The sequence below is a fragment of the Sitophilus oryzae genome, unplaced genomic scaffold (genome assembly GCF_002938485.1).
Source record: "Sitophilus oryzae breed Bouriz unplaced genomic scaffold, Soryzae_2.0 scaffold_684_pilon_pilon, whole genome shotgun sequence".
In the NCBI taxonomy this organism is placed as follows: domain Eukaryota; kingdom Metazoa; phylum Arthropoda; class Insecta; order Coleoptera; family Curculionidae; genus Sitophilus; species Sitophilus oryzae.
This window is the reverse complement of record NW_022147289.1, coordinates 1,244,975-1,272,659: the sequence shown is the minus strand read 5'-3', so window position 1 is coordinate 1,272,659 and position 27,685 is coordinate 1,244,975. Positions and strand designations below refer to the sequence as shown.

The 27,685-nt window shown below is 31.8% G+C and overlaps 2 protein-coding genes across 3 annotated transcripts; one reads left to right on the top strand and one right to left on the bottom strand.

Annotated features, from left to right (window-relative positions):
• Window positions 1-724: 724 nt before the first annotated feature.
• LOC115888132 (FAST kinase domain-containing protein 1, mitochondrial) lies at window positions 725-26,189 on the bottom strand. Of its 2 annotated transcripts, none has more exons than XM_030907717.1 (8): window positions 26,133-26,189; window positions 23,084-23,862; window positions 22,739-23,025; window positions 15,855-16,879; window positions 15,646-15,796; window positions 11,413-11,536; window positions 2,473-2,653; window positions 725-979 (listed from the first exon to the last, which is right to left on the bottom strand). In XM_030907717.1, the coding sequence occupies exons 1-8, from the start codon at window positions 26,177-26,179 to the stop codon at window positions 784-786; spliced, it is 2,790 nt and encodes a 929-aa protein (XP_030763577.1). In that variant the 5' UTR covers window positions 26,180-26,189; the 3' UTR covers window positions 725-783. The 2 variants fall into 2 exon arrangements, with proteins under 2 accessions (XP_030763577.1, XP_030763578.1); XM_030907718.1 differs by having other exon boundaries at window positions 23,084-23,869; window positions 26,140-26,189.
• A 249-nt stretch (window positions 26,190-26,438) lies between these two features.
• On the top strand, window positions 26,439-27,412 carry LOC115888141. Its single transcript, XM_030907733.1, has 3 exons — window positions 26,439-26,765; window positions 26,826-27,053; window positions 27,166-27,412. Exons 1-3 carry the CDS (start codon window positions 26,613-26,615, stop codon window positions 27,289-27,291), a joined length of 507 nt encoding a protein of 168 aa, XP_030763593.1. The 5' UTR covers window positions 26,439-26,612; the 3' UTR covers window positions 27,292-27,412.
• Window positions 27,413-27,685: the final 273 nt, after the last annotated feature.

Here is a 27,685-nt window from a genome sequence, read left to right as displayed (position 1 = left end):
CAAACAAAACAAAAATGAATCGATTATTCGTTGGGCTGTTTTCGATATATTGAATTTTAAATTACGATAAACATTTTAGGAAATTCTTTTTGTGACCTGATTCTGAATAATATGAAGAATCGTTTTATTAAATTTATTCCAAAATAAAGTTATTTTGCAGCATAACAAAGATTTTCGTAAACGTCATAAACGTAATGTTTTAGTTAATTTTTCGGTGGTTTTGTTTAAACGTCATCGGTTTTAGGTTTTGTTAAGTTTTCATTGAAAGGGTAAGTACTAAAAATAATTAATGTGTTTTTTTCTATAATTATTAATAATGAGCACTGATAAAAGATTAAATTTAACATTCCTAATTTTTTGAGTAGAAACTTGTCTATGAATTTATAAATGTAGAACTATGTAGAATGTGGATAACATAGGAGGTTGCAACACTGCAAGGTTTAGATACACCTTAGAGAAATCTCAGGTGAATAAACAAGTGGCACTAAAAAGTTTTTTCAAATTTTCCGGAAAATGTCAAGAAAAATGTTAAATTTTCAACATTTTTTTTTTCGCAAAAAAACCTCATAGGCGTGTTTCTGGGGTTGAACTATACTACCAGTTAAAATATTTGCACGTATTTCTGGGACACCCTGTATAGAATGATGTAGAATAATTTAGTTCAAAAATATAAACAGTAAATAAAAATCAATAATTTAAGTGTAAGAAAATAAACGCTAAAAAATTAAAATATCTAACAATTTATTAAAGACCTCTAAACAAAATGTTTAGAGGGTCTTTGTGTCATGAATAAATAACATTATTAATAAATTCTATTCTTTCGCCGGCATACAGAAGATTTTTGAATTCCTCCCATTTTATAATTTTCACTTTGTAACCTAAAATCTCCAAATGCCTATTCTTCAATTCGTCCTGGCCTTTCAACTGGACAGAAAACCTAGTATATGACCGAGGATACTTAACCAATATTGCCAATTTACTAAAAAAACAGAAAATCTCATAAAATTTAAAAATTAATTACATATAACAAAAAATGATTATTTAATATTAATAAAAATAAAATAAATAACGGTTTCTTGTGCAAAAAACCAAAATAGCTTAATCGACAAATCATTTACAAATAAAACAAAAGCACAAAAAATATACAAATAATAAAAATTATACAATACAAATCATACAATTCAAAAAAAATTAAGTCATTAAAATTACAACTAGAACATACCTCGACAATTGCAGAACACAAAAAAGGCGTATCAATAAAATTTTACAATAGGAAAATTGTAAATAGATATAATTTTAAGAGTTATAAAATATATAAATACTCGACCTTTGACCAGTGTGTGAGACGATCAAAATGTTTAAATTCAAAATTGTTCATGATTAAACATCAACAAAAAAGTCGTTTACCGCATATAGGGCTCTCTCCAGTAGGTATGATTTCAGAACTTTGCGAAATGCGGGAAAGAATGAAAGCGACTTGATATTCAAAGACAGATGATTGTACATTTTTTTGGCAATGTACAGTATTGAACCTTTAACTAGTTCTGAACTCGGGGTTGGAAGATAAAGATCATGCTCCGCATTCCTAAGTGGATATTTATGAGATGGCCTTTCGGGAATAGCAGATATGTGCTTGCGGATTAAGCAAACGGATTCAAAAATGAATAAAGAAGGAAGAGTCAATATTTTGAAATTTTTAAAGAAATTCTGGCAGTGAGTTCTACTGTTCAGTCCCAATAAATATCGAACTGCTCTCTTTTGAAGTTTGAAAATACGATCAAGTTTTGTTGCCCAGCAAGTACCCCAGAATGGAAGGGCATAACGAAGATGTGACTCAAAAAGGGCACAATAGGCTATTCTAGAGGTTGATAAGTTAAGTTCCTTAGAAACTGATCTTAGCGCAAAACAGGCAGCGCTTAGTTTCTTTGATACAGCTTCGATGTGCAAATCCCATTTTAATGAGTTGTCTACAACAAGTCCTAAGAATTTCATAGAGTCCACGACGACAATAGTGGTGTTATTAAGTACAAAAGGTTGAATGGTACTTTTATATGACAAAACTTTAGTTTTTGATAGGTTGAGGCATAGGAGATTAGAATCGCACCCAGATTTAATGGTGCGTAAGAGTTTCTGGATATAGTATTATATAGTGCTGTAACATCTGGGCCGCTCCAAGATAAACTAGTATTGTCTGCAAAGAGGCAGATTTTACTGCTAATGTCTAGATTTGCAATGTCGTTGATAAACACCAGAAACAAAATAGGGTCAAGTACTGAACCCTAAGGGATTTATTGATAGACTTGTCGCATCTAAAGTTAATGCCAAGCGCGAGTATCAATTTAGTAAAAAATAGAAAATCTCATAAAATTCAAAAATCAATTATAACAAAAAATTATTATTTATTGATAGACTTGCCGCATCTAAAGTTAATGCCAGGCGCGTATCTATGGGTCAATTTTTCTGATTACTTACATTGTCCTTGGATCATCAACATTCACTGTAGGTCTATTATTCTGGTCTAAATGAATCACAAAATTTATTCTGTAGCCATATGGTACGCTAACATTTTCTGAAACGTATTCCTTGGGTACAACATTAAGCATATATTCCCTTAACTTCAAATGACATCTATTGGATACGTCATCTATAGCATCTAAAAGAAATTCTTTTACCGATTTGGTCATTGAAACTGTGCGGTCTGGATTTTAACGTATAAGACAGTGATGTAGACAGCTTAATGGAAAATCAAATGTATTAAAAAAAGAGATAAAAATCGGGTCGATACATTTCTTCTATGCGGTATTGCCGGATTTTGCATCAAAATTTCAAACCGCACAAGTAGGCGTTTATGAAAAATCTTGCCTCTGGAGTTGGAACTTTATTTTCCACTATTACTTACTCATTTTACTACAGCTGTAATAGATTATATTTAGCTTAGATATATTATCTTCATTTCAGTAGCATACATAAAAGTTTTTAAATAGCTTATATTTTTCTACACATATTTTGTTACAAACGTAAAAAACCGGCAACATTGTATGCCGCTTTTTTTTTGTCTCTCTGTCTGTCAACCGGTCATTTATATTATTCTCTGTCACAAGCATTAAAATCCAGACCGCATAGTTTCGATGTCCAGCAGGGTATGTATTTACTTTTAACTTGTGAAGGTATAATAGAAGGCTGTACTTAAACTGCCGTTAAACGGTAGCTTACTAAAATGCCGTTAATAGGTATGACGTCGTTGATGAGACGCACTTGACGGTTTTATGAAATATAGGAATTTTATAAGGACTAACCAATGCTATCCACCCCACCAAATAACCAACTTAACCAACGCAACTAACTTTGACACTTAAAAAATATAAAAAACAAATATAAATTAGTAAAAACGAATCAACCCCACCAAATAACCAACTAACCAATGAATTAACACCCTCCAAATAACCACGCTAACCAACCCGCCAAATAACTAAACCAATCCAAACAAAAAGAGTGAAACCAATGCAATAAGATCACGCTATAAGCAAAAAAAATATAAAAAAAGTCTTGGTCCGGCGTGAGATTTGAATCACGGACCTTGCAAAATGCCTATCGCCAGGCATTACTTTCCGCTGACATCAACGACCTCATAATATATATTAACGGCATTTTAGTAGGCTACCGTTTAACGGCTGTTTAAGTACATCGATAATAGAAATATAGAAATCATGTTTACTCGTTTGTGTAAGCATCTAGCAAAAATGAACGTTAAATATAATGGAACAACATTTGGCTATTAAGTAATTATACACGATGTGTCTTACACAAGTGCAAGTATTTATCTGCGTGTTTAAGTGACCGCATTTTTCAATTAAATTGGAGTGAATATTGTGTAGCTGAAAAAAATATTTCCTAGCTGCACAAAATGGAGAAAAACACTTATAGTAAGTACGTTCTTTTTCCATATTAGTTGTTGTTAAATTCGATCATTGCTTTTATATACATGGCCATTACAAAAAGTCAAATCGAGTCTGAATGAAAATTAGTAGTGTAATTTTATTTAAGGTTTTAAAAAAATGGTATAATATGATAAACGAGATTTTTCGTGTAATGTTGTCCCAAGTATTGTACTTTAAAACCATTATTTCAGTTTCTGCGGAAAACTGCGATATTTTAAGTTTTCGATTTTTTTAGGAGAATGTCCAGTACTTACTTACCTTTTAATTTGTTTTGTGATTGTATTTTATATTTTTAGACCTCTGTATGACTATTGGAATTTGTTTATTATTCGGATTGTAATTATTTTAGCTTTCTTGGGCCTGAAGATGGGAATTGTTAAGTCCCGAAACATGTCGCCCCCTTCTTTTTTTGAAGCAAATTAAATTTAAATAAACATCTTGTAATAGAATAATATCAAGCTTTGTAAAATTTTATCTTTTTGGTTTGCTATTCTAAGATGGGACCATTTCAGTTTACGAAGTTATCAGTCGACATAGGAAACGAATTTTAAAAGGGCTAAGCAAATAATCTAATGATATTCAAGACACATAAACTCTCTAAAAGTACGCATATATATCCTGAGAAACTAACTAAGCAAATAATACAATCTTCTAAATAATTTGAAGTCACATAAACGAGGGTTAAGTAGAACAAACATTCATCCCTTATTATCAAAATTCTATTGGACAGAGTGGTACCAGTTGTGTGTGTGTGTGTGTACCCTAGGGATATCTCAAAATAAACAACGCAGAAAAAGCACGTAGGCATGCTTAAGGAGATAAGTAAAATTAAATCATCCCCTCGCTAGAGGTTTTACATTGAAAATTAAAAGTATTAAATATATGTTTTAAAATCAGAATCCAAACGTTCACGAGATGAATATCTGAAAATGATAGAAATAGGATTATCTTTTTTTCCGTTCCTAGAGTTAAATAGAAATAGACAAAAATATGAAGAAATAAAGAGTTAATTTCTAGGCGGTTTTTTTAAGGTAATCCTATGGCACGATATCATTTGTATTAGTTAAGGCTTAGATTATGAATATTATCCAGCAAATTGGTAAAAGAGTAAGATTTACACGGAAGGGTTTAAAAATTACATTTAATTAATAAATAGGACATGCTGATGCCCTCTCGGAATAAGGACCAGAAACAGGGGTGAAAGAAGTTTAGGGATCTTTCGAGGAAGGAACCCTTCGGCCAATTAAAAAGGTGCAAAATATGCATTTGGATGGATATTCGAAGGTTCCTCAAACAGGGGCATGCCGAAGATGTAGTAAAGCCTTTCCGAGATAGTACCAGCATCAGTATTTTCATCTTCAAAATTAGTTCGATACTGACTTTTAAATTAGACGGTCGAATTTACTCCGTGTAGATCTTATATTATCCAGTGGTCTTTTTAATTGTTTTAGTAAGTTCTCTATCTAAAGATTGTCTCAAATAAATTCTCAAGTTAGGAAATTCTAAACTATTCATGATTAAAGTATTTTAATTGTTGTTTTGGATTTTCTCTAATATTTTTCTTTATTAAGGATTCAAGACTTTCTATTCTAAAGTCTTTAGTCAAATTTAGATGTCACTGCATAAGTGATTATTTTGCAATTGTTCTTTTTATTAAATTCTAATTTAAATTTAATTGTTCAGTGAATATTTTTTTAACATATTAATTTTCTGCTAACGATAATTCTAAGAGAGATTTGAAAGTGTATGCTAATTGTAGATAATTTAAATTGGATTAATAAGAAGAATATTTTGTATTTTTTTTTAACTTTATCATCTCTGACTTTTAATTTCAATTCTCTAATTGTCATTAATTATTTTTGATTCAATTTTTTTCTTTTTCATTAATTATAAATGTTTTGTTGTTAAAGCTTTTTCTTTATTTTTTATTTATTTATTTCTTTATATTAAATATAGTTAGGTGTTGTGAAAAATCGGCATTTTATTTCTTTATTTCACCTAATCACTAAAATATTAAGTTATTTGAAAGAACAGTGTGATAACCGGTCGAGTGGTTCAATCCTAAGACCGAAGAGGTAGATCTACAAGGGGATCAATGAAATCTTCGACAGGTTCTTGTTGTTGATGTATTGCTGACGGATGTTGACGTAATAAGGTAAGTGGCAGTAGAGTTTTATGTTAGCCGAATTTAGAAAGAACCTTACCATAAAAGTGCGATGCCTTAATTTCTATTTTTAGCTGGTTATATTTTGTTTTTATATGTAAACGATAAACTATATTTACGCTCTGAAAAGACGGTGCTCTCATTAATCCAAGTTCTGCCTACCGCTCAATAAATTATTTTAATTATAATAATTATATAAAGGCCACACTACCATGATAACGGACAAATTCTTGAAAGTTTTCCCAAGTAGCATTTTCACGACTTGCGACCACATATTTACTAAACACAACGTTGGATTAGTTACAAAAAATAGTTAGCTCCCTACCTTAGGTATTAAAATAAATTTAAACGTTTTTATAACGTTGTGCCGACGTTGGACTAGTACTACAGCAAAGTAGAAGCTTCTGCGACGTCGAATAAACGTTGTCTTGTAACCATTTTTGCTTAAGTGATCTTTAGGTGATTCGGACAACGTAGTTACAACGTTGGATAATATAGAGTTTTCCGACGTCAGTTTCAGGACCTATTCCAACGTTATGCAAACGTCGTCTGTTTTACTTATTCCAACGTTGTTTAGATTTCCTTATTCTTACGTTGGTAGGACGTCGAGGCACTACCTTTTTGCAACTGTATTGAACCATAACCTTAAATCTTAAATTTTCACTTCATTGTTCTGTTCAGTCAGACAGTTCAGTGCTGTTTTTGTTTTTATAAAAAAAACTTATTTAAAATGGGACATAAGAAAGGTACATATAAAACTAAATTTAAATATACATCGGCATATATTACCGATAGTTTATCCACTCCCTCGTTTATTTAGATTATAGAGGGCGGCACAAGCTAGACTCTAGGATGACTAAATTAGGCAATCTTGCGACTAGTATACTACCTGTTAAGGCTGAACTGCGACTTTATTAGTCCAGTATGCGACTACTCGAACTACTCCATCTTAATCTCCCAAAACAACAAAGTGAAAGCCGCCATGTTGTTAAATAAGAAAATGTTTCGTTCCTAAAATAGCAATTCTTGCTTTTTGAATACATTAACTTGAAATATTTGACCCTAAAAATCACGCGGAAACAATTTTTTCGACTGCGAATAAATTATTCTCATTTACTAAAAAAAAAAAATTTCAAAGAAAATTTTTAAAACTTCTTTAATTTTAAGGCCCATTGGTATTTTTCAAAGTAGGAACAATACATTTATCAATAAAGTTGTTTGCGTTTAACTTTTTTGCCTTGGGTAACGAGTTACAGAGTCGGTTAAAGTGTTTCAATAATTATGATCTTCAAACATCCTCCACACTTAAATACTTTTGTTTTGTTTTCGTTCACTGCCATCTGACATATGTCTCTAACTAAATCATAAAAATAATATTTTTACTATAATTATCCCAATTTAGGATAAAACGCGACTTAGACGCCATATTATTATAGTTTTGTATTTTTGTGAATTAGGATTTTAAACAACGTTGCAGTTTGTACTAAATTAGGCTTCTAGCCAACGTCCGTATCCAACGTCGTTTCGACCCAAAAATTATTATCCAAACTAGTGCAGACTAGGGTTGGCACAAAGTTGTGCCGACGTCGCGCCCCGACGTTTGGTCGCGTGACACAACGTTGTGTCACACGTTCCAAATGCTGCTTGGGTTGTCACAATCTTAAAAGATTGTGAGTTTTTTGTCCCCTACCCCTCGTCAGAGGTTTTACTTTGATATGTACGCACATTGGGTTGGAGAACGTTTTTTTTTTAATTTGTTATTTACTAATAATGAGAAATAATTACCCTTTGGGCTGCAGGAGATTTTTTCCATATTTGTAAAAATTATAATTATTTTTTTTTTTGCCAAAAATATTTTTAGTTTATTTTTATATCATAAAAATTAGTTTGAAATATAAAATATTATGTTATCTTTTATTAGTAATGTAAGAAAATACATTTTCTGGCAGTGAAAATCGAGATTTCCATTTTTGTCCACTTTCCCCTATACTTCAAAACACTGTGCGGCGTCGGCTGTTTACATTTTTCACTTGCCGTTCAATCTGGATGAATCAACGATTCGTTGAACCGTTGAACGCTTCTTTCAACAAAAGTAGGAAGACCGTCAACTTGTTTCATGGTTCAATTTTAGTGTACACTTTGGATGAAACAGTGATGAAAGGCAATTTATCATTAACTCCTACAAAAAAGACAAAGTGCTTAAATTAAAAATGATGCTGACGTCACGGTCTGTGGGCCTAGCGATTCTAACACGAATTCGGCAAGACAAAGAAAGAGCGTCTCTCTTTCCTTGTTTAACTACGAAATACTCGAAAGCTGAAACGCGCAACCGCAATCACGAAAACATCGGAAGCATTCGGATCCTACACGGAGAGTTCGGTTTTGTTCGGCGAGAAGCGCTTTGCGGGAATTTTGAACATTATGAATAATTCTTTGAACTTAATGAGTATTTTTTGTATGATTTAAAAATACAGAAATGCTGATGAGTTTTTAACTTTGTTTTTAAATAGGGCCATAATTTACTCTGATATTTATAAAAGTCCATCAGCGGTAAAGTTCAGCTGAGTTTGACGTAAACCGCGGTTGCGCGGTTCAGCTTCCGAGTATTTTGTCCTTAGAGAAGGAAAGAGAGACTCTCTTTCCTTGTCTAGATAGACGCCGCGTTTGTTTTTGTTGGGTCAATGAATTCGCTCGATTTTATCGATTAGGTATTATTGAACGGACTATTTGATGTGTTTTTTGTACTTTTAACAAATTTAGATAGTGTAGTGTTTGTAGTGTTTTATATGTTGTTCCATAATTGTGTCCCAGGTTGTAATTTTATGCTAGCGGTACAAAAGTGCGGGTGTTTCGGTTTCCCAGAGACAAAAAACTTCGCAAAAAATGGTTTACTGCAATTCCTCGCGAAAATTTGGGCCAAATAACAATAATCGGGTGTGTGATATCTGATGGTGAGTGCCATTTTGAGAAGGAGGATTTTATTTATGAAATTTCCCAACAGGATACAAAAACCGGTGAGATCGTTTCAGTTAATTTAACTTTGCCCCGATTAAAAGAAACTAGCGTACCAAGCAAATTTCCGAATTGCCCCAAATATTTATCAAAAAAATGATATCATATCGGAAAAGCAAAGACGAAAAATTTAACGAATTAGATCAAATTCGCTTTCAGCAAGCAATTGAACAAAGCAAACAAGAATATTTAACACATAAGAAACTTACGAGTTTTACGACTTTGGAGGAACTTAAACCATTATTTCAGTCTTTTAATTTAACTTGGTTGGTTTTTCATTAGTAACGAGAATGGCTTATCCATATTCAAAGTAGAATACAATCCGGGGCCTACGATTACTTGGGCTGTTGTAATTGCCGATAACTTAATAGTAAATACATATTTATATGGTCAGGTAATAACTTCAGAAGTAAATAATATAAAGACTCCTTTTTTTCCAGTAATTTGGACGAAATAGGAAATTTACTTGATACAATTGTTTGAATTGATAGTTCGATGATGACTTTTTCGTTAGACACCAACGAGGATACTAAACATGACAATTCCAATACCGACTGTGACAATCTTAATGAGTATCAAGAAAATAACACAGATATGACAAAGATTTACCAGGTTTTGGACTTTATATCCAATTTACTTAAAAACCTAAAAATAGAGGATGAAGATTTGTCACAAGGAATTGAATTTATTTCTGATCAACTAAAATTGTGAACATTAGCAAAAGAACGGTATAGATATTCTACCAGCACTATGATTTTTTGTTCAATTTTACTTGCTTTGGTTGCCATAATCACTCTGTAAAAACCATTCTTCATATTTTACTGAGTTGTATTTCCAATACACTAATTAAAAACTACTGTAGTAAAAAAATTACCGCTTAGGGGTAATAAGAAAAAAATCAAAACCTACTTAAAATCAATGTATAGAGTATAGAGTTAGCTAACTACTATAGATGCAAACTTCGGAAAATCAAAATTTGATTCGAAAAATTCAATCATGAATTGCATGATGCCTTACTAAATATAATTTATTAATGTTATGGTATCTTGCTGTGTGAGAATTCCAAAAATAAGCATTCTTAAATTTAGATTCTACCTAGTGTATTTCGAACAGTTAAGTGCACGTACATATTATATATTTATTACCTATACCTGCTTACGTACTTAAATACCATTTAAATTGTTTGTGTTTTTTTATAGATCCTTGCTGTTATTATATGTTTAGATTTATTATTACATTAATCCCTAAAGCTATACCTAAATCGTATAAATCGACTTCAAACGTAGAAAACTACACAAAACCCCTTAGAACCATTTAGAACTCGTAGGCCGACGGTCGATGACGTCACGCGGCAGCACTTTGTCTTTGGTATTATAGGAGTTAATGAATTTATACTTATCACTTTGGATGATTCATCCAAGTTGTACATCCAAAGTGACAAATGTAAACGAGCCTTTAGTTACGTAATCGAGGGGACGATTTTTAAATTCATTGTTGACAAGCATGGACATATTCGGCGCCGGGCTGACTAACTGGAATTTAAATTTCCCGCTGGGCATTCAGATGGTAGCTCTGCTGTAAAAATGTCAAGCTGCTACATTTATTTATTTATTTACTGACATTGTCATTCGTTTTGACATTTTAGTTTTGTATTACGGGTTTTTGGTTTAAATGAATTGTATTGTGATACTTTAAGCTGAAACATTTTTACTAGCAGACCTTGCAGTCGAACATTGTTCTTTTTAGAACCTCTTTTAAGTGTAAAAAATTGAAAAAAAAACTGGTAAAAAATAGCATAGTAACTAGTAAAAAAAGCGGTAGTAATGGCCCTGTATGTCCCTTAAGTGCTGTTAAGAAAGCGAGTTTTGTTGGTGTAAATAATAACTGTTTATATATTTGTAATAATTTAATTTTGTTTATTAAAATATTTTGATAAAAATATGTAAAAGATGGGCAACACTGTGCCGGTCAAGCTTAATCACGTGGCTAATAGTTTATTTGATATGAACTATAGGTATAACAGGTCTCTACAAAATGTATAAACTCTACAGGGTAATAAGGTAAAAATATATATACAGGGAAATAACCTGGTAACCACTGAACCTGAACCCTTCAATTTTAATAACTAAAAACTATAATTTATTGCCCCTTCCATGGTTGAATGAAATAAACCAACAATTATTGTTCCTAATCTATACCTGGCGGACGTTTTAAACCAAGTGTCCTGTATATTTTCTATATTTTAATCTCAGGTTAACTACCATAAAAAAGTTAAGAAAACTTTACGTCAAAACTTACATGTTTTTTGGTACTCGTCAATAATTTTTTGATGAAACCATGGAATATTGTACTCGGGATTTTCCAAACACATTACTCTATTCAACTGCATTAGGATATATCTGACTCTATATGGATAGGTATCCTAAAAGTATCACCGAAATAATGAAAACTAAATTAAAATATTTGGTAATTATTGGGAAAACTGGAAATCGTCAGATTTTCACCAAAATTGGTGTCTTGGCGGTCTCTTACCGTTTTTTAGAAAAACGGAAAATTATTTCAACATCGAATTTTTCTTAATTTCTCATATTTTTAAGGTTTTCTAGCACATATTTTGTTAGGTATTCAATAAACAATGATGTTATTGCTATTTTTTGTTACTTTTTTAACCAAATCTATGCATAATAGAGGAAAATTTGCCAAAATAAATTTGTAAACAATCTGAAAATGCTGGGTTATGTGTTCCTGGCATTTAAAGCAACGTTGCCAATGCTAAACCTAAATTTAGCGTGTTTTTTTCGCTCATTCTGGGATTACGAAAGGCGGTAGCCAGAAGAACGGCTCCTTCCCATAATTGCTATTTTACCAACGAGATCTGACTATTTATAACCACGAAGTTGCACGAAAGAGTTTTGATTGCATTGGTTACAACTTCCATGCGGAAGGGTGTTAATCTTTTCGTGTTATATTATATCAAAAAAAGATTAACCTCCTCCGCAAAGAAGTTAAAACCAATGCAATCAAAACTCTTTCATGCAACTTCGTGGTTCTAAATAGTCTTTATATAACTTCTTTGAGGAGGGGGTTACTCTTTTGATATAATATAACAACAAAAGATTAACACCCTCCGCATGGAAATTGTAACCAATGCAATCAAAACTCTTTCGTGCAACTTCGTGGTTATAAATATAATATAACAAAAAAAAGATTAACCCCCTCCGCATAGAAGTTGAAATCAATGCAATCAAAACTCTTCCGCGTAACTTTGTGGATATAGGTAGGCATATTTAATTATTCTCGATCTCGTAATAGGTAATTTATTTAAAATCCCTAATCACCCGAAAAAATAGAAGATATGGCAACGTTGTGATTTTTCAAATTTCTAGATTAGGTCTAGAATATATTTGTCTCTCTCATTACATAGGAGAGAGAAAGAAGGACATATCAAATGTCATCTTCCATCTGGTTTCAATTTTCTTTGTTATTTTGTTAAGAAAAGTGTGTTTCAGTAAAATTTTGAACATTTTTCTACCGCCAATCAAGTGTGGCTTTTAGATAAACTATAATATAATGAAAATTTAGTGAAATTATTACTTTATAGGGCCGAAATAAAGAAAAATTCCACGTTGGAAATAATTTTCCGTTTTTCTGAAAAACGGTAAGAGACCGCCAAGAAAAAAGTTCAGATTCGTAATCTACGACCTCAAAATAGTGTGTATACCAATTTTGGTGAAAATCGGACGATTTCCAGTTTTCCCAATAATTACCAAACATTTTTGATTTATATTTTTGACTACGAATAAAAGACAAAATAATAGCAAATATTTAGATTTTTTAAATGGAACATCCTGTATATTTGCCAAGAAGCTAATTTTTCTTTTTAAAAGCTTCTCAAAAATATACAACAGTATTTATATGGTTATGTTTTAATAAGCACTTCCTTATTATAGTTCGCTGCCGGCTTCCAAAATTCGGGAGCACAGATGCCGGCTCCGGAAATAAAAATGCCAACAACTTACTCCAGAGACTAACCAACGCTAAACAAATGTAAATTAGTAAAAACCAAACCAACCCTACTAAATAGCTAACCCAACCAACGCAATCAACCCCACCAAATAACCAACTTAACCAACGCAACTAACCTCACCAAATCTTTGAATAAGAAGACTAAGGAAGGAGCATATCAAAAATCTTAAGTCCACCGCGATGGGACTCAAATATGGCCGACTTAAATTCCGGTTTATCAGTGCCATTCTAATTTTATTTAAAAAATGTAAAACTATGATGTAGGGTAGACGTGGCGTAGACTCAATATTTTTTTTTATTTTACGTTGTGAATAAATGTTGGTAGTTATTAAAATTGTTATAAAAACATATTATTATAATAAAAATAAATAAGTTTTAATAATTATTTATTAACACAAACATCCGATACGCTACTGAAGCAGGTAAGTCAAATTGACGTATCTAAATTCTTTGACATCTAATCTTTGACAAGTAGTAAATAAAAGCAAAAATTCAAGAAAAAATATATAATTAGTTAATTTAAGTGAATTTCATAAATGGTCGGTTTACTACACGTATGTATATTATATAGTCGCTTACTAGCGAAAAGTTGTTCCATTATTTAACTCGATTTTTGCCGAGATCTACCGCACGCTACACGACCAACTATTTTAGTCGTTTTCGATAAATCGCGATAGTGTCACTGTTAATTTAAGTTCTGCCACAATTTCCATGTAAATTTACTACCTTTATACAACTATCAGCACTATAATAAATAATAAATAACATAAAATAAGCTCCGTAAAGACTGACAAATCCACAAAATTTCAAATCAAATTAAAATGTGTCAAATGAATCGTCAAACAGAACTGTCAAGGATCCCCACCCTAGAGTCCTTTTTCCGACCACCATGCATAAATACATGGATAGCATTATGCTCCTTCCTTAGTGTTATTCAAAGCACCAAATAATCAATCTAACCTCACCAAAAAGAGTGAAACCAACGCAATCCGTATTTTGATTGCTATGCTATTAAATATTTACAGCTTTTTTTAAAAAATAAAAAAATAAAAAAAAAGTTATGGTCCGGCGCACTAAAGGGTATTTAACCCAAAAAGTTGGCCAATACTCAAAAATCTAAATTCAACCAACCAATACCAGGAATTATTTGTAAAAACATGAATGTATTCGAGGGTGGGTGGTAGGGGTCAATGACCACTCCGCGACAATCACAAATTGTTCTTCGAATAGACGGGTTGTGTATCGCTGTGCTTTTAGAAAATTTACTTAATAATAATTATCTTAGTTTTTCTTACTAATCGCGATCTTTTATTGATCTTATATTAGTATGGAGGGGTTGAAGAAAGACTTGTTTAGTATTACTCTTTAGTATAACTGTTATTTTGTAGTTAGAACAATATTAATCTGCTAGTTCAATAATAGAATTAATATAACAGAATGTTTATGTAAACTTTCAGTATGTAATCGAACCTTATCAAGTATATCAATCTGGGTGGTTTTGTAGCTTAAGTATTCCTTTAGAAGGCCTTGATAAGAAATTTTGCTAATTTTTGCGAGTTTGGCAGTTACAATTTTTTTTATCGCATAAAAATGTAGTGTTTTTCACTTTCAACACCCTGTATCTTACACCTTGTAAGCAATGCATTCTGGACCTATGTCTATGGGAAATTTTCTCCATAAAATGACCTGAGGAATCACTCCCTCGAGTATTGACATGTTATTGAGGGACACCCTGTATAAACTTATGTATTTACATTATATAATTCAATCTTAATCTTGTCAATAAAAAAACGCGAACTGTGAAAAAATGACAATAAAACAGTTTCTGTTAATTTTTTTGCACAAAAACATTTAAAATTTATGATTTCAATGTAAGAACTATTTAGTCAACATGTTTAATTGATGTCAACGATGACAGGTATTGATAATTTCGAGTCCAAATATCTCAAAAACCATTACTTGTAGCGATTTTTACCATGAGACATTTTTTACGTAAAAAACGTCGTAAATGTATATTTTTTTACTCAGTAGTCTTGTACAGGTACGGACGAAAAGTTATTACGCTTCAAACCAGTTAAAAAATATGTAGGTGGCGCCCTCGACCAGTAGGAGTCATATTGACATGAAAATCAAATTTCTCATATCAGAAAATTCCCAGACAACAATTTTCATCCAAATATCAAGATTAGTTCGGAAATTATTTGGAAAAAATCGAATTAAAAATTAAATTTCAACACCCAGTATCTCCGAAACGAAGCATTTTAGGACATACATTTATACGAACTTTTTTACTTATTTTTACCTGCAGAATATGCTACCGAAGTATCTGGAATACAGTTCGGACCACCCTGTATACAGGTTGTTAACTGGACAGTTACAGGGTTTTCTGCCGACTCGTCCCGTCGCGTCGTCTCTCGACGAGCGGGCCGAGGTTGCCATATTTCAACCATAAAGCTCTTGCCGCGAGTAATAAACAAATTAACAACCTGTATAATTAAAACTTACCTTAAAATAACAATTCCTAAGTTCCACGTCCAACCTATCCAGAAACTCGACATTAAAAATTTGCTTCACAAAACTCTTTGGCATACAATTAAAGTAGCTTAACGCTAATGCTGCTTGCAAAAAAGATAATCCACTAGCTCTCTCCTGGTCCCTAAAAGATCATTTTTATTACTAAAAAACATTAAAAAAACCAAGAAAAAAACCCTCACCTTATAATAATGTCGGTAACTATAGGAAATAATTTATCCGCATAAATCGGATAATAATTCAAGTAGTAACAAACATTGAGCAGCTTTTCAGCGTTGAACCCTAAGATACTTCTATTATTCTGTATCACGTAATCCGTACATTTATTAATAGCTTCGGGTATCAAAGAGTCAGTCGAATACAGGTTAAAACATATGCCTTCCAGGACCTTCGAAGACATACAATCAATATCTTTCATAGACTCTAATATGTCAGTTATAAGTTCTGTTTCGTAATCATCTCTCAACACCGCGCTTTTAATTAATAAATTTTTCGTGTTCGATCTTTTATTGTACGTATAAATTCTTTCAGTGACCTTATTCAAAATATTCTTCACCTCCTCTATCGATTCTTTTTTTAAGATTACGTTTCTGACGTCACCCAATAGATGGAGCGCTTGTGACATTTTCATGCACGAGGTCATTCCCATCTGAACATTATTCTCGCGAAAAGCGACTAAGAGGTCGTTTAAGAAACCAGTGTCTGCGCAGTACAAAAAAGCGAACGAGAAACACTGAAAAAAGTGGTCCGGAATGAGCGTCAATGTTCCGTCATAGAAATATTTTTTCGCTAGTTTTATTACGTGATGTTCGAAAGCAAAATGGCGGGATTTCGAATTGGAATAAACGAAATTATTGTAATTGTCCATCAGTTTCAACATAGTTTGGATGTTTCTGGATTCTTTCAGCACTTGGCAACTGCTGTCCCAGTAAAATTCGTACATTTTTTTATCGGATACTTTCAGGTACGAGAAAATCTTTCTGAGCAAAGTTAGGCTTTCTAAGTTTTCTTTGTCGTTTAGGTATTTTGTGATGTGTTTTCGGAACTGAACGATGCTGGCTGGAGAGGAAAAGTATATCAGGCAACAGAACAGTTTCAGTCGCGTTTCTCTGTGGCTTTGTGAGTCTTCTAGTTGTTGGATGTGTTTGGCTGAACAACGTTGGATCGTATTCAGTGCATCGCCTGGTTCCTGGTTGCTTATTAATACCTTGAAATATATATAAAAAATAATAATGGTAAGTAAAGATAAGCAAAACTGCGATTGCTGATTGCGATTTTTAAATCGTCGCGATTGTAACCTGCGATTGCGATTATAATATTTAAATATTGTGCCAGGCATACAGAGAAGACCAGGCTACTAGTAACATAGCAACTTGCCGGACGAATTTACGCTTACCCGATTGCGTTTGTACTTATTCACTGCCGGTTAGTCGGCTGGTCAGGCAGTAGGCAGTTGCAGTTGTGCTTGGATGGGTCGGTCGTGACAGACTAGGAATACGACGCGAGGAGTGTAAAAATACTTAAATATTTATTATTTGAGTGTGTTTACACGCCAGAACTAAAAATAAATAAATTCTCTAAACCCAAAACTCATTTCCAAAATTAAAAAATACCTCAATAAAAAAAAACTAAAATATTACTCTAAATAAAAAAAGTTATAACAAGTGTTCAAAAAGACCACCTTCTTGTGCTAGACAGAAGCCTAGGCGGTCGTAAAATCCCCGTCTGACATTGGCTAACATATTAGGGCTAATAGTTTGGAAATAGCCTCTCGTATTTTTACTTGAAGCTCATCCAGATTATTAGCCTTATTATGACCATACACTTTGGATTTTACATAACCCCACAAAAAGAAATCATTGGGAGAAAGATCTGGTGATCTAGCGGGCCACAAAATAGTTCCATATCCACTAATTGAACGGTTAGGAAAAGTATTGTTCAAATATTCTTGAACAATACGGGCATTGCGGGCAGGGCAACCGTCTTGTTGAAACCAGACATTGTGGAATCTTTCTCCCAATAACTCACGAATTCTAGGCACAATCTGCTGTTGTAACAAGTCCAAATACTTTGCAACAGTTAAATTACCCTCTATAAAAATGCACCAATCATATGCTCCCCTACAAAACCACCCCAAACATTTAGCTTTTTTGAGGATATTGCGTGCGTACCTCAAAATATTTGTGCAAATTTTCCCGAGACCAATATCGTACTTGTGTAGGGTTATGACGACTCAATAAATGAAAACTTGATTCGTCGGTGAAAACTATACGCCGAATAAAGTTTTCATCTAAATTGGCCTTTTCCATTACAGATTCACCAAACGCCATACGCCAAAATTGGTCTTCATTGAGTTTTGCGCGCTTTATACGATCGGTATCCATTCTTTTTAAGGGCTCTTTTAACCGTGCTAGGTGAAGAATCTGTTACCTCAGCAATTTGATTACTTGAAAACGTGGGATTTTGATCCGCGGTAGCACAAATGAACACTTGCTTTAACTCCTGTTCTTCATTAATCAACACATCAGGCTTTTTGTGTTTTTGTGGGGACACGCACCCATGTGTTTCAAAATTATTAATAACTCTTGATAAAGTAGGTAAAGATGGAATTGCCTGTTTACAAAAGTGTGTGGAAAAATTGTTTGTATATCTCGATAAGACCTATTTTGGAAATACCATTTTACAATTTGAATTTTCTCACGAACTTCGTAAACATCCATTATTTTACTTAAAAAATAAATTTTACACGAGAGCTGCCGCGAGAATCTATGTATTCGTTTTGGCTATTAAAACACGAATAAATACAAATTCTGAAACATTCTTATCACATTTTCGCTTGCTTTTTATCCGGCGGACGGGTATACGCTAATTCGTCCGGTTCTGCCTATGTTACTACTACGGTGGTCCGGTCTGTATAATTGTCTGTGTATGTACCTATACTAAGGGCTGGCAAAGGTTAGTCTTGGGTCAAGATTTCCGTATGTAAAAAGGGTATAATGAAGCTATGCGCAGAGAGAAACTGTGCGCATTGCTAAGAGACGTGGAAGGGGATATAGCAGATTTGTCGCAGTCGACCGGTCAACCCAATCAGTACCTCTGTTCAGCTCCACGATTTAATTACGTCTCGGGATACTTTATTTGTTTATTTTTTAACGAGTCGTTGTAATTCTCCCTATAGCTTGAAAATTTTCAAGTGCAAGTTAGAAACACTTGCATTTTTGGTAAAAATAAGTGGAATTGAGTTGGGGTTCGACAGTGGTCGCGCTATTAGAACTCTACATTCAAAAGTCGATATCTCGAAATCTATTAGAAAAAATTGATTGTAGTTTTTTTCAAAAACTTTCGTAACATTTCTGGTATATTTTCTTCGCAGACAGTATGTGAAAATCTTTATAAATAAAAAGTTACACGATTGCTGAAAATTGCTATTCACTAAAAGTAAATGGATGGGTTGTGTTTGAATTTTTGAATGAAAAAAACAACCTTATCGAATTTTTCTTGTAAAAAATGGCTATGGCGTGTTATGTATTAAAATGTTGAGTTTTTAAATTATCGCAATTACTGACGTTTTCTCGTTATTAAAAAAAATGGACACCCTAACGATATCCTTCCATTTCAGTTGCTCAGAAACATATCTAATGATTTTATCTAGTTATCTTTTCAAAAAAAGTCTTTTAAAAATAAGCGGTTTGCCATCGTGATTTTACTTTACTTGATAGGGAAAGGCGTACCGGTATTTTATCAACTTTTGACATTTTTGCATATGGTTTAATTGGATGCGGTTCATAACAATTTGACTCGAAATACCAAATGAGTGGTACCAAATTTTTCATAAAAAATGCTTTTTCTAAATATGCTAATGAGCCACCCTCGTTCTATTTGAAAAAGTTGAGATATGATTAAAAATACAATTTGGGCATCTTTTAATCGGCCAACACACGAAAAATAATAGACAATTAAATATTTTTTTTTCAAGGATTCTTGATTAAAAATTAGTGTTTTTAACACAGCCATGGAACTCTAGATTGAAATTTAAAATACGATTTTTTTAAGCGTAAACTCAAAAGTTGATAATATGATATACCATTCTATTCAGAGTGTCATTTTCTGTTGAATAAAGTTCAAAAATACCGAGGGTGCCATTTAAAAATCAAAAGTTGTAGTCATTTCCGGTGAAACAGGAAGTGATCGAAACGAATTCAATACGTCAATCAATCCTAATTTGTGTCATATGCTAATATACCAAATCTCGTTTTTTTATCAGAAAAAATAAAAAAGTTATAGGGGTGAATCACTCTTGAGGAACACCCCGTATATTATTGATCTTGGCCCTAGAAAATAATACCTTCTCTATAATTATATAAATTCAGAGAAAAAATTCAATCGCAGTTTACTATAAAATGCTCCAATGGACCACAAAATTATATTCGCAACAAAATCGCAAATCGCAACTACTAAAAATTCAAACTCGCAGATAGAAGGTTCTCACGGTCCTAGTTTACAAAATCACAATTGCAGCAAAATCGCAACTCGCAACTATAGTAATACTGATTGCCTAAATTAAAACCCGCAAATAGAAAAAATCGCAGTCGCAGTTTCCTATGAGAGCCAATTGCAGGTTGCGATTGCGATTTTAAAATCGCTGCGATTGAATCGCAGTGTGCGATTTGTTGCTCATCTCTAATGGCAAGACAGCCGATATAGGCCAACTTGGGTTTATATCAATTTGGGGAAAACCCATATTTCACTAAGATAATTTGAGGTAAACCCAAATCCTTGAGGGCGCATCCACACCATTCTAGAAACAGCGGAACGGCGCAGAGTGCTTCGAACATATGGCTCTAACTTCTCTTTTATTGTAGGCAATTTATTCAAACTAGGTTTATTTGACACAGATGATGAGTACTCTCATTGTACTAAATGATAATAAAAATGTTGGAGCTGTGTTCCATCTAAGGAAATAATAATTTATAGTATGAAGACGGTGTAAGTATTAACTAAATCCCTGTGATAAAAAAGAATTGAAATAACATTAGAACATGATTCCTACAATATAAGCCCAATATAAGATAAAACAGTTTTTCTTTAATGAAAAAGAAACATTAATGCTATATTTAATTAAAAAAAAACTTAAGATACTATAAATTTACTTTAGGACAACTAAATGCATAGATCGTAACTACTCTGATTCAGAAGAATCACTGCTGACAGAATCTTCCAAATTTATATCTAAATCACAGGTAGATGAAGTATCCTCACATATAAGATATTTCTGTATATCATTTTCTAACATATTACTTTTTCGCGTTGTTACTGTTCTTTTTGTTGGTATGAGGGGTTTGGATGTTAATAGTTACCTCTTTAATAGACCATATCCATATATTTTTTCCTTTCCTTGTGTATGAGGTTTTATAATAAATTGAAAGATGGAAACTTTTTTTATGTGACGTTTCGCTCCGACATAGTGGGCTTTTTCAGGCACAAGTGGTGTCTCATTTGACTGGAAGGTTTATCAATATCTAATAAAGAACACATTTTTTGAAATACAAATAATTTTGAGTTCTTGTCCTTATGATCAAGCCAAGTATTAACGAGATCGGCATTGCTTATCAATTTTACTCCATCTGAAAAGTATTATAAAATATAGTTCGTCGCAGGCAGACGCAGGTGAACTATACAAAAATTAAAAGTGCATGAATATGACAACAAAAATATTCAATAAATACGATATGTTTTAATATGTTTTTTTTAAATGCCTTGTTGAAGTTTGAAAACGTAAAATTTTTATACCCATTTAAGAACCATCTTAAAGAATAAATAAAAACTAAACAATCACGAACTTGTTTAGAAATAAATTTAAAGTACATACCTTGTTTAACAATATCCATAGTGACTTTCAATTAAGTACGTACCGTTTAACTCCATATTATACAGAACTACTATGAATGTTATTCTTTTTACTGATAAGATAATGATCGCAAAATTTATTTTTAGTGAAAATATTTGCTAACAAAAAACGCTGTTTATGAAAAATAATATACAGGATGGTTGAACATTGCTATAAGTATAAAATTACATATTCAGATATTAGTAAATTTTAACGTTTTTTTCGATTTTTGTCCATGGGACGAAGCACCTTGCGACGTATCGGCGTAACGACCTTGAATCGATTTCCAGCAATTGTATTGGCTAAAAAATTCATCTGTCAAAAATTTCAGCCAATAGCATTACTGGAAATCGATTCAAGGTCGTTACGCCGATATGCTGTTCCGCTTTTTCTAGGATAGTGTGGATGCACCCTCAGTTAGTCTTGTAGGCAGAGTCGACAGTCTGAGTGATAGTCTCAGTCTCATGATTACATCTATGTAAGCTATTCTCTTTGTACTCATAAACAAAAGTCTTGACATTTCCCCATATAACTTATTTTGTATCTATATATTTCAACTAAACAAAAGAGTACCTAGTACAGGCTAGTACCTATAGTGGCTCTAGTCTCAAAGCCCCTAAGGTTTGAGTTGCGACAATGGTTAAACTTTATTAAGTTACAACTTATTATTTTGAATTATTACTGTAAACTATAAAATAAACTTACTGTACTACTTCAGGGACTTAAAAATAAAACTGGCGCAGTCGGTAGGATTTGTGCAGGTATTTGCGGTGTAACTATCATGTAATTGATGAAAGTGTTTCTACAAATGCGAAAAGCATTCTTCTGAGGAAAATAAAGGGTAGTTTTTTATAAAAACATTGGCTCAAAAGTAGTTTTTAGTAGTATTGCAACTATGAAAAAACACTATTCTCATATTTTTCATCCACTGCGCTCTAAAGGTACATTCAGGCTGAGAGCGTCGCGTCGCGTTTGCGTCGCGTCCGCCCCATTGAACTCGAACCCCCGACGAGCTGCTCAGCGGATGCAACGCCAAACGCGACGCTGTCTGCCTGAACGGTGTAATTTAAGTTAAGTGAATTGATTCCATTTCGATACGCGGACGCGACGCGACGCTCGACGTCTCAGCCTGAATGTACCTTAAATAAATATGTGAAAAACTGCTAGCAGTTGACTTACATCATGTAGGAATTCCATTTCTGTAAAATTTAGCAACTCTATATAATCCTCCATAAATAAAATACATTTAGATATAAATCTGGTATTTCTAGTTCTCCATGCGGGATAATTGAATAATAAAATAATTTTCAATATGGTATGACTGTCACTATTTTTTAATACTTTTTGTTCAATTAATTCCACGACTTTTGTTTCTAATCTGTCTAATACATCATTTGTTAGAACTTGAAACATTCTGTTTAAACATATTGTTACATATTCTAAATCAGTTACGTTGTCAACTTTCTCTAAAATCAACTTTGAAATTTAATAAGAAATTAATGAATACAAATTATAAATACGTACCTATTTGCTGTAAAACTGTGGGAATTAGATCTTTAACAATGTTATACGGACGTACACTATGGTCCTTGAAAATAACTTTAAATAAATTAGCAGTCATTTCTAATGTAAACTCTTTTAAAAGATGTCTTGTTAGTTGAACTGCAATGTGTTGAATTAGATAGCTCTCTGTAGGCACTCCTAATTTATGCAAGTGTAATATAACATAACTTAAGAGAAAGGGATCATATGAACTTATTTTATCGTTTAATATACTTAAAATTGCAGAGAACTCTCTATATTCTTGAAGTTTTTTAAAAAAATCTTCCCTCCTTGCAGTCTCATCATCCATATGATAAAAAAATAAAGTCTGTAGATCACTCAGCTTTAATATAATTTGTGAGATATGCTTGTCACTAATATTGTCAGAGTGCTCCTTAAAAAAATTGAATACTTCTTCGACCGAAGCACACTTCTTTAAAATAATCGTTTTGTCGTCTGTGTTATCTAAAAACAAATAGTTCCACAAAGATTCTCTTTGAGGATCAGATTCAGTTTCTAAATAGGGATAAAGGTCAGTTGTTGCTTCTTGATCTATATTATAATCTGCTGAGGAAATGTCGCTGGACATTTTTTTACTATTAAAATTATGGGTTCTTTTAACTTTATTCGGTGTCCTAATCATATATTTTCTGTTTCCTAGCTCACAAGCAAAACATTTATATTGTCTGTTAAATACGGAAACACGTCTTTTGTAACAAAACTGGTACATTTTAAATGCATTTTTATAAATGTTCATGTTCACTGAACCAATGCCTTCTATTAAAAGATCAGCCTACGGGCGGACTTTTGTTTACTTCATCAGCTGTACATACTTAGATATTGGGTTAGATTCCGTTTCATATTTTGTCGGTTGATTTTTGGTTTTAACTCTTTGATTTTTGGTATTATTTATTATTGTAGTGCAAAAAACTAATTATTTTGGTGTTGAAGTGACATATTAAACTACTACCAGATATATGGTCACTAGGTTTCGCACAAAAAAAATAGAAATTTTAAAATTACACGTTGTGCAAGTGATTTAACCTAAAAGTGCCCATACATTTTTACTTATCGTGATTTTTGTGTGTGTTTTTAAGACTCTAACAATTCATCAATAAAGCTTAAGTGGAGTGTGTTATTGGTGCTATGCCTCATCTTTGTTGTGTTCCTGGTGGAAAGGATGGTTACTAAGGATAGTTATTATACTAAGGCAGCCTAAAGTGTCCGGAAGAGCAAGAAAAGTGGGTACGAGTTATAAATCAAGAGAATTTTATTGAAAATATCTTTTAATAAATTTAAAAATAATATTCTCCCATGATGGTATTAATGAAAACTGGACAATTATGTTTATTTTATTCATATTGTGGAATCTCCACTCCAAGTGTTGCTGGTTCAGCTTCGATAGATTCAAACACGTAAGTAGGTATTATGATCTAGGGAAAAATAAAGAATATGTGTATTAGAGATCATGAAAAGATTATTATTTTGAGTTCAAATTTTAAAAAAGATTTTTGTAAAGACAAGACTGATACAGTTTAAAAAAAGAAGAATGTGTTTTTTGTTTGATAATATATAATGTATGTTAAGCATAACATATATTTGTTCAGTAATTTTTAATGAATAGTATTGATTATTTATAATACCAAATTAATATCAAATATTTAAGTGATGGCTGAATACAATATGAATAAAATAACAATAAAATTGGTATATTTGCATAATACAAAATTAAGTTTTAAGAATAAAGGTGTTACTAAAAATACTAAGAAATTCATATTTCTTTGTTTTAATTGGTCTAATGTTATTTACATTTTACGTAAGAATTATACCGTATCATCGAAAAAAATCGGCGTCTAGTTGGCTTGGAAATGAACATCGATGACATTCCCTAAATAACTGTACACATAAAATAATTAACTAGAATTTTACAATCTTGGAAAATTTGATATTCTTGAACCTTGATTCTAAATATTCTAAATTTTTGATTTTTTTGGAATTTAGGTTCGGGAAAAACGCTGATTGATTTTTCATTTGGTTTTTCATTATTTTTATTTGGTTTAAAAAAAAACGGTTCGGCTAACATTATAGCCTCCATCAGTGTTGTGTCATATGAAAAAAATAGTGTCGAATATAATCCAAAAATTGCATATAAAATATGCACACCACGCACATAATGTTTACTGCGTACTCTATAGTCAATGTAGATAATTTTAGTGTTAAGAATAATAATTTTAAAAAAATATGTGGTCATCTTTTGATAAGTTTATATTAGTTTATTAATTGCAGTAAACATTATGAGGTGTGAATTATATTGTATATGTAATTTTTGGATTATATTCGACACTATTTTTCTCATATGACACAACACTGTGAAGGCTATAGTTAGCCGAAACGTTTTTTTTTTAAACCAAATAAAAATAATGAAAACCCAAATGAAAAACTTAATCAGCGTTTTTTCCGAACCTAAAAATCCCAAGAAAATCAAAAGAGCTTTAGAATAATTTAACATATAAAATGCCAGCGATCTTCATTTCATAGCCATCGCTGACGCCTTTTTTAGATAATATTGTATTATTTGTAAATATAATTTTTCGAACATTGATATCTGCAAAATATACATATAAATTTTGTGAATGCAAATAATAATACATCACTATTAGTAGATATTGAATGTTTTTTGTTAAATTAGATCGATTTTCAAACCCCCAAAATTAATATATATTTACATTTTACCCATTATCTTATGTACCTATACATTATTTGTACATTGTAAAACATTTGCTGCATATGTATGGTTCATAGTTTATTTGCCAAAGTATTTATTACTATAAATAGGTATATATGTTGTAGTTATTAACTGTATATTATGTATATTTCATTTAAACTATATCATTTTTAAAATACAAACCAAAAATCTGAGGAATAATTATGTTTTCCATGTATTCTAGAACATATTTATTAATCCGTTATATCTAACTAGCGTGACGTCATAAATCTCGCCCGTAGGCTGATCTTTTAATAGAAGGCATTGACTGAACATGCACTGAACTTTGTTTTCAATTGAAAAACAAAAAACATTGCAATTTTAGTGAGGTTAGATGGGTTAGATCATGGGTTAGATAGATCAATAAAATAGTGTATATTTGGCTGCATAAAAAAGAGCATTATATCGTGAAGTTATCAAGTATTGATTAATTCTTAATTCATTCTTAATTTAACATTATATATGATATGTAGTATAGATCAATAGTATGGATTATTCTTTAGTAAAAAGATGATGTAAAAGAAAAAGAAGAATAGTCACTTAACCCCATAGATTTAATGTCTTTGCTTAACCCCTTTCAAGTTCTTAACCCTACTAAATTTGAATTTTGAAAATTTTAATATTTTAAATGTTTTATTTTTAATTTCTTCAGAGAAAAATATTTAATAAACCATAAACTATATATTTTTTAAATTTTGTTATACAATATATTGCGTTGTGTTAATATAAATACAGAAGAAGCACAAGATGAGAAACGTAGAAATAAAAGCTAAAGTAAAAAATATTGTAATTTTGTTACAGAAAGCTAAAGAAATATCCCAAAGTTCTGATATTCTTAAACAACACGATACATTTTATAACACTACAAAAGGTCGTTTAAAATTAAGGAGATTTACAGATGTACTACTGAGTATTTTAAAATACTATAGAAATATCTAAACATAAATTATTATATTTTAGTCTGGTAATGGTGAGCTTATTTTTTATGATAGACCTGATACAGAAGGTCCAAAATTATCTGTATTTAAGAAAGCAAATGTTGAAGATATAGATAATCTAAACCAAGTTTTAACAGAAGCGCTAGGGTCTAAAAATGAAGTGAAAAAAGTTAGGCATTTATTTTTGGCTGGGCAAACAAGAATTCATATAGATGAGGTGGAAAATTTAGGGAATTACATGGAATTAGAGGTATACGTAGAGCATTGAATTCATATAATTTAATAAATATGTTTTGTTGTAATCATTATTATGCTATAATTCTTGTAACTTAATGGTAAAATGTGGAAAATATTTATATTAGGTTTGTCTGAAACCGGAACAAACTTGTGAAGAAGGTGAAAAAGTGGCATATGAAATTATGAAACAACTAGGAGTACAAAAAGAAGATCTAGTAAGTGGAGCTTATGCCGACTTATTGTTAAAATAATACTTACATTATGACTTACATTTGTGCTTACATGTTACATGGCTTGGAAATGGTCAATGTTAATGTATTGAAAATAATAATGTAATTATTTGATAAGTTTAAAACAATGTTAATAATTTTTATACCATTTATTTTTTAAATTAAATACAAATTTAACATTTTACTGTGGCAGTTTTTCTAAAAAAATCATGTTACCAAAGATGTTACTAAAAACGAAAAAAAAAAATAAGTTTTAAATGTATACTGATGTATACCATAACCCAATTGGCACAAACCCAGCACCTTCGCCATATAATTGAATAATTATAATTTCCGAATCTACAATTAAAATAAGAATTAAAAATGTTTTACCACGAACTATAGTACTATAGTGTATAGTCTTATTTTACAGCAA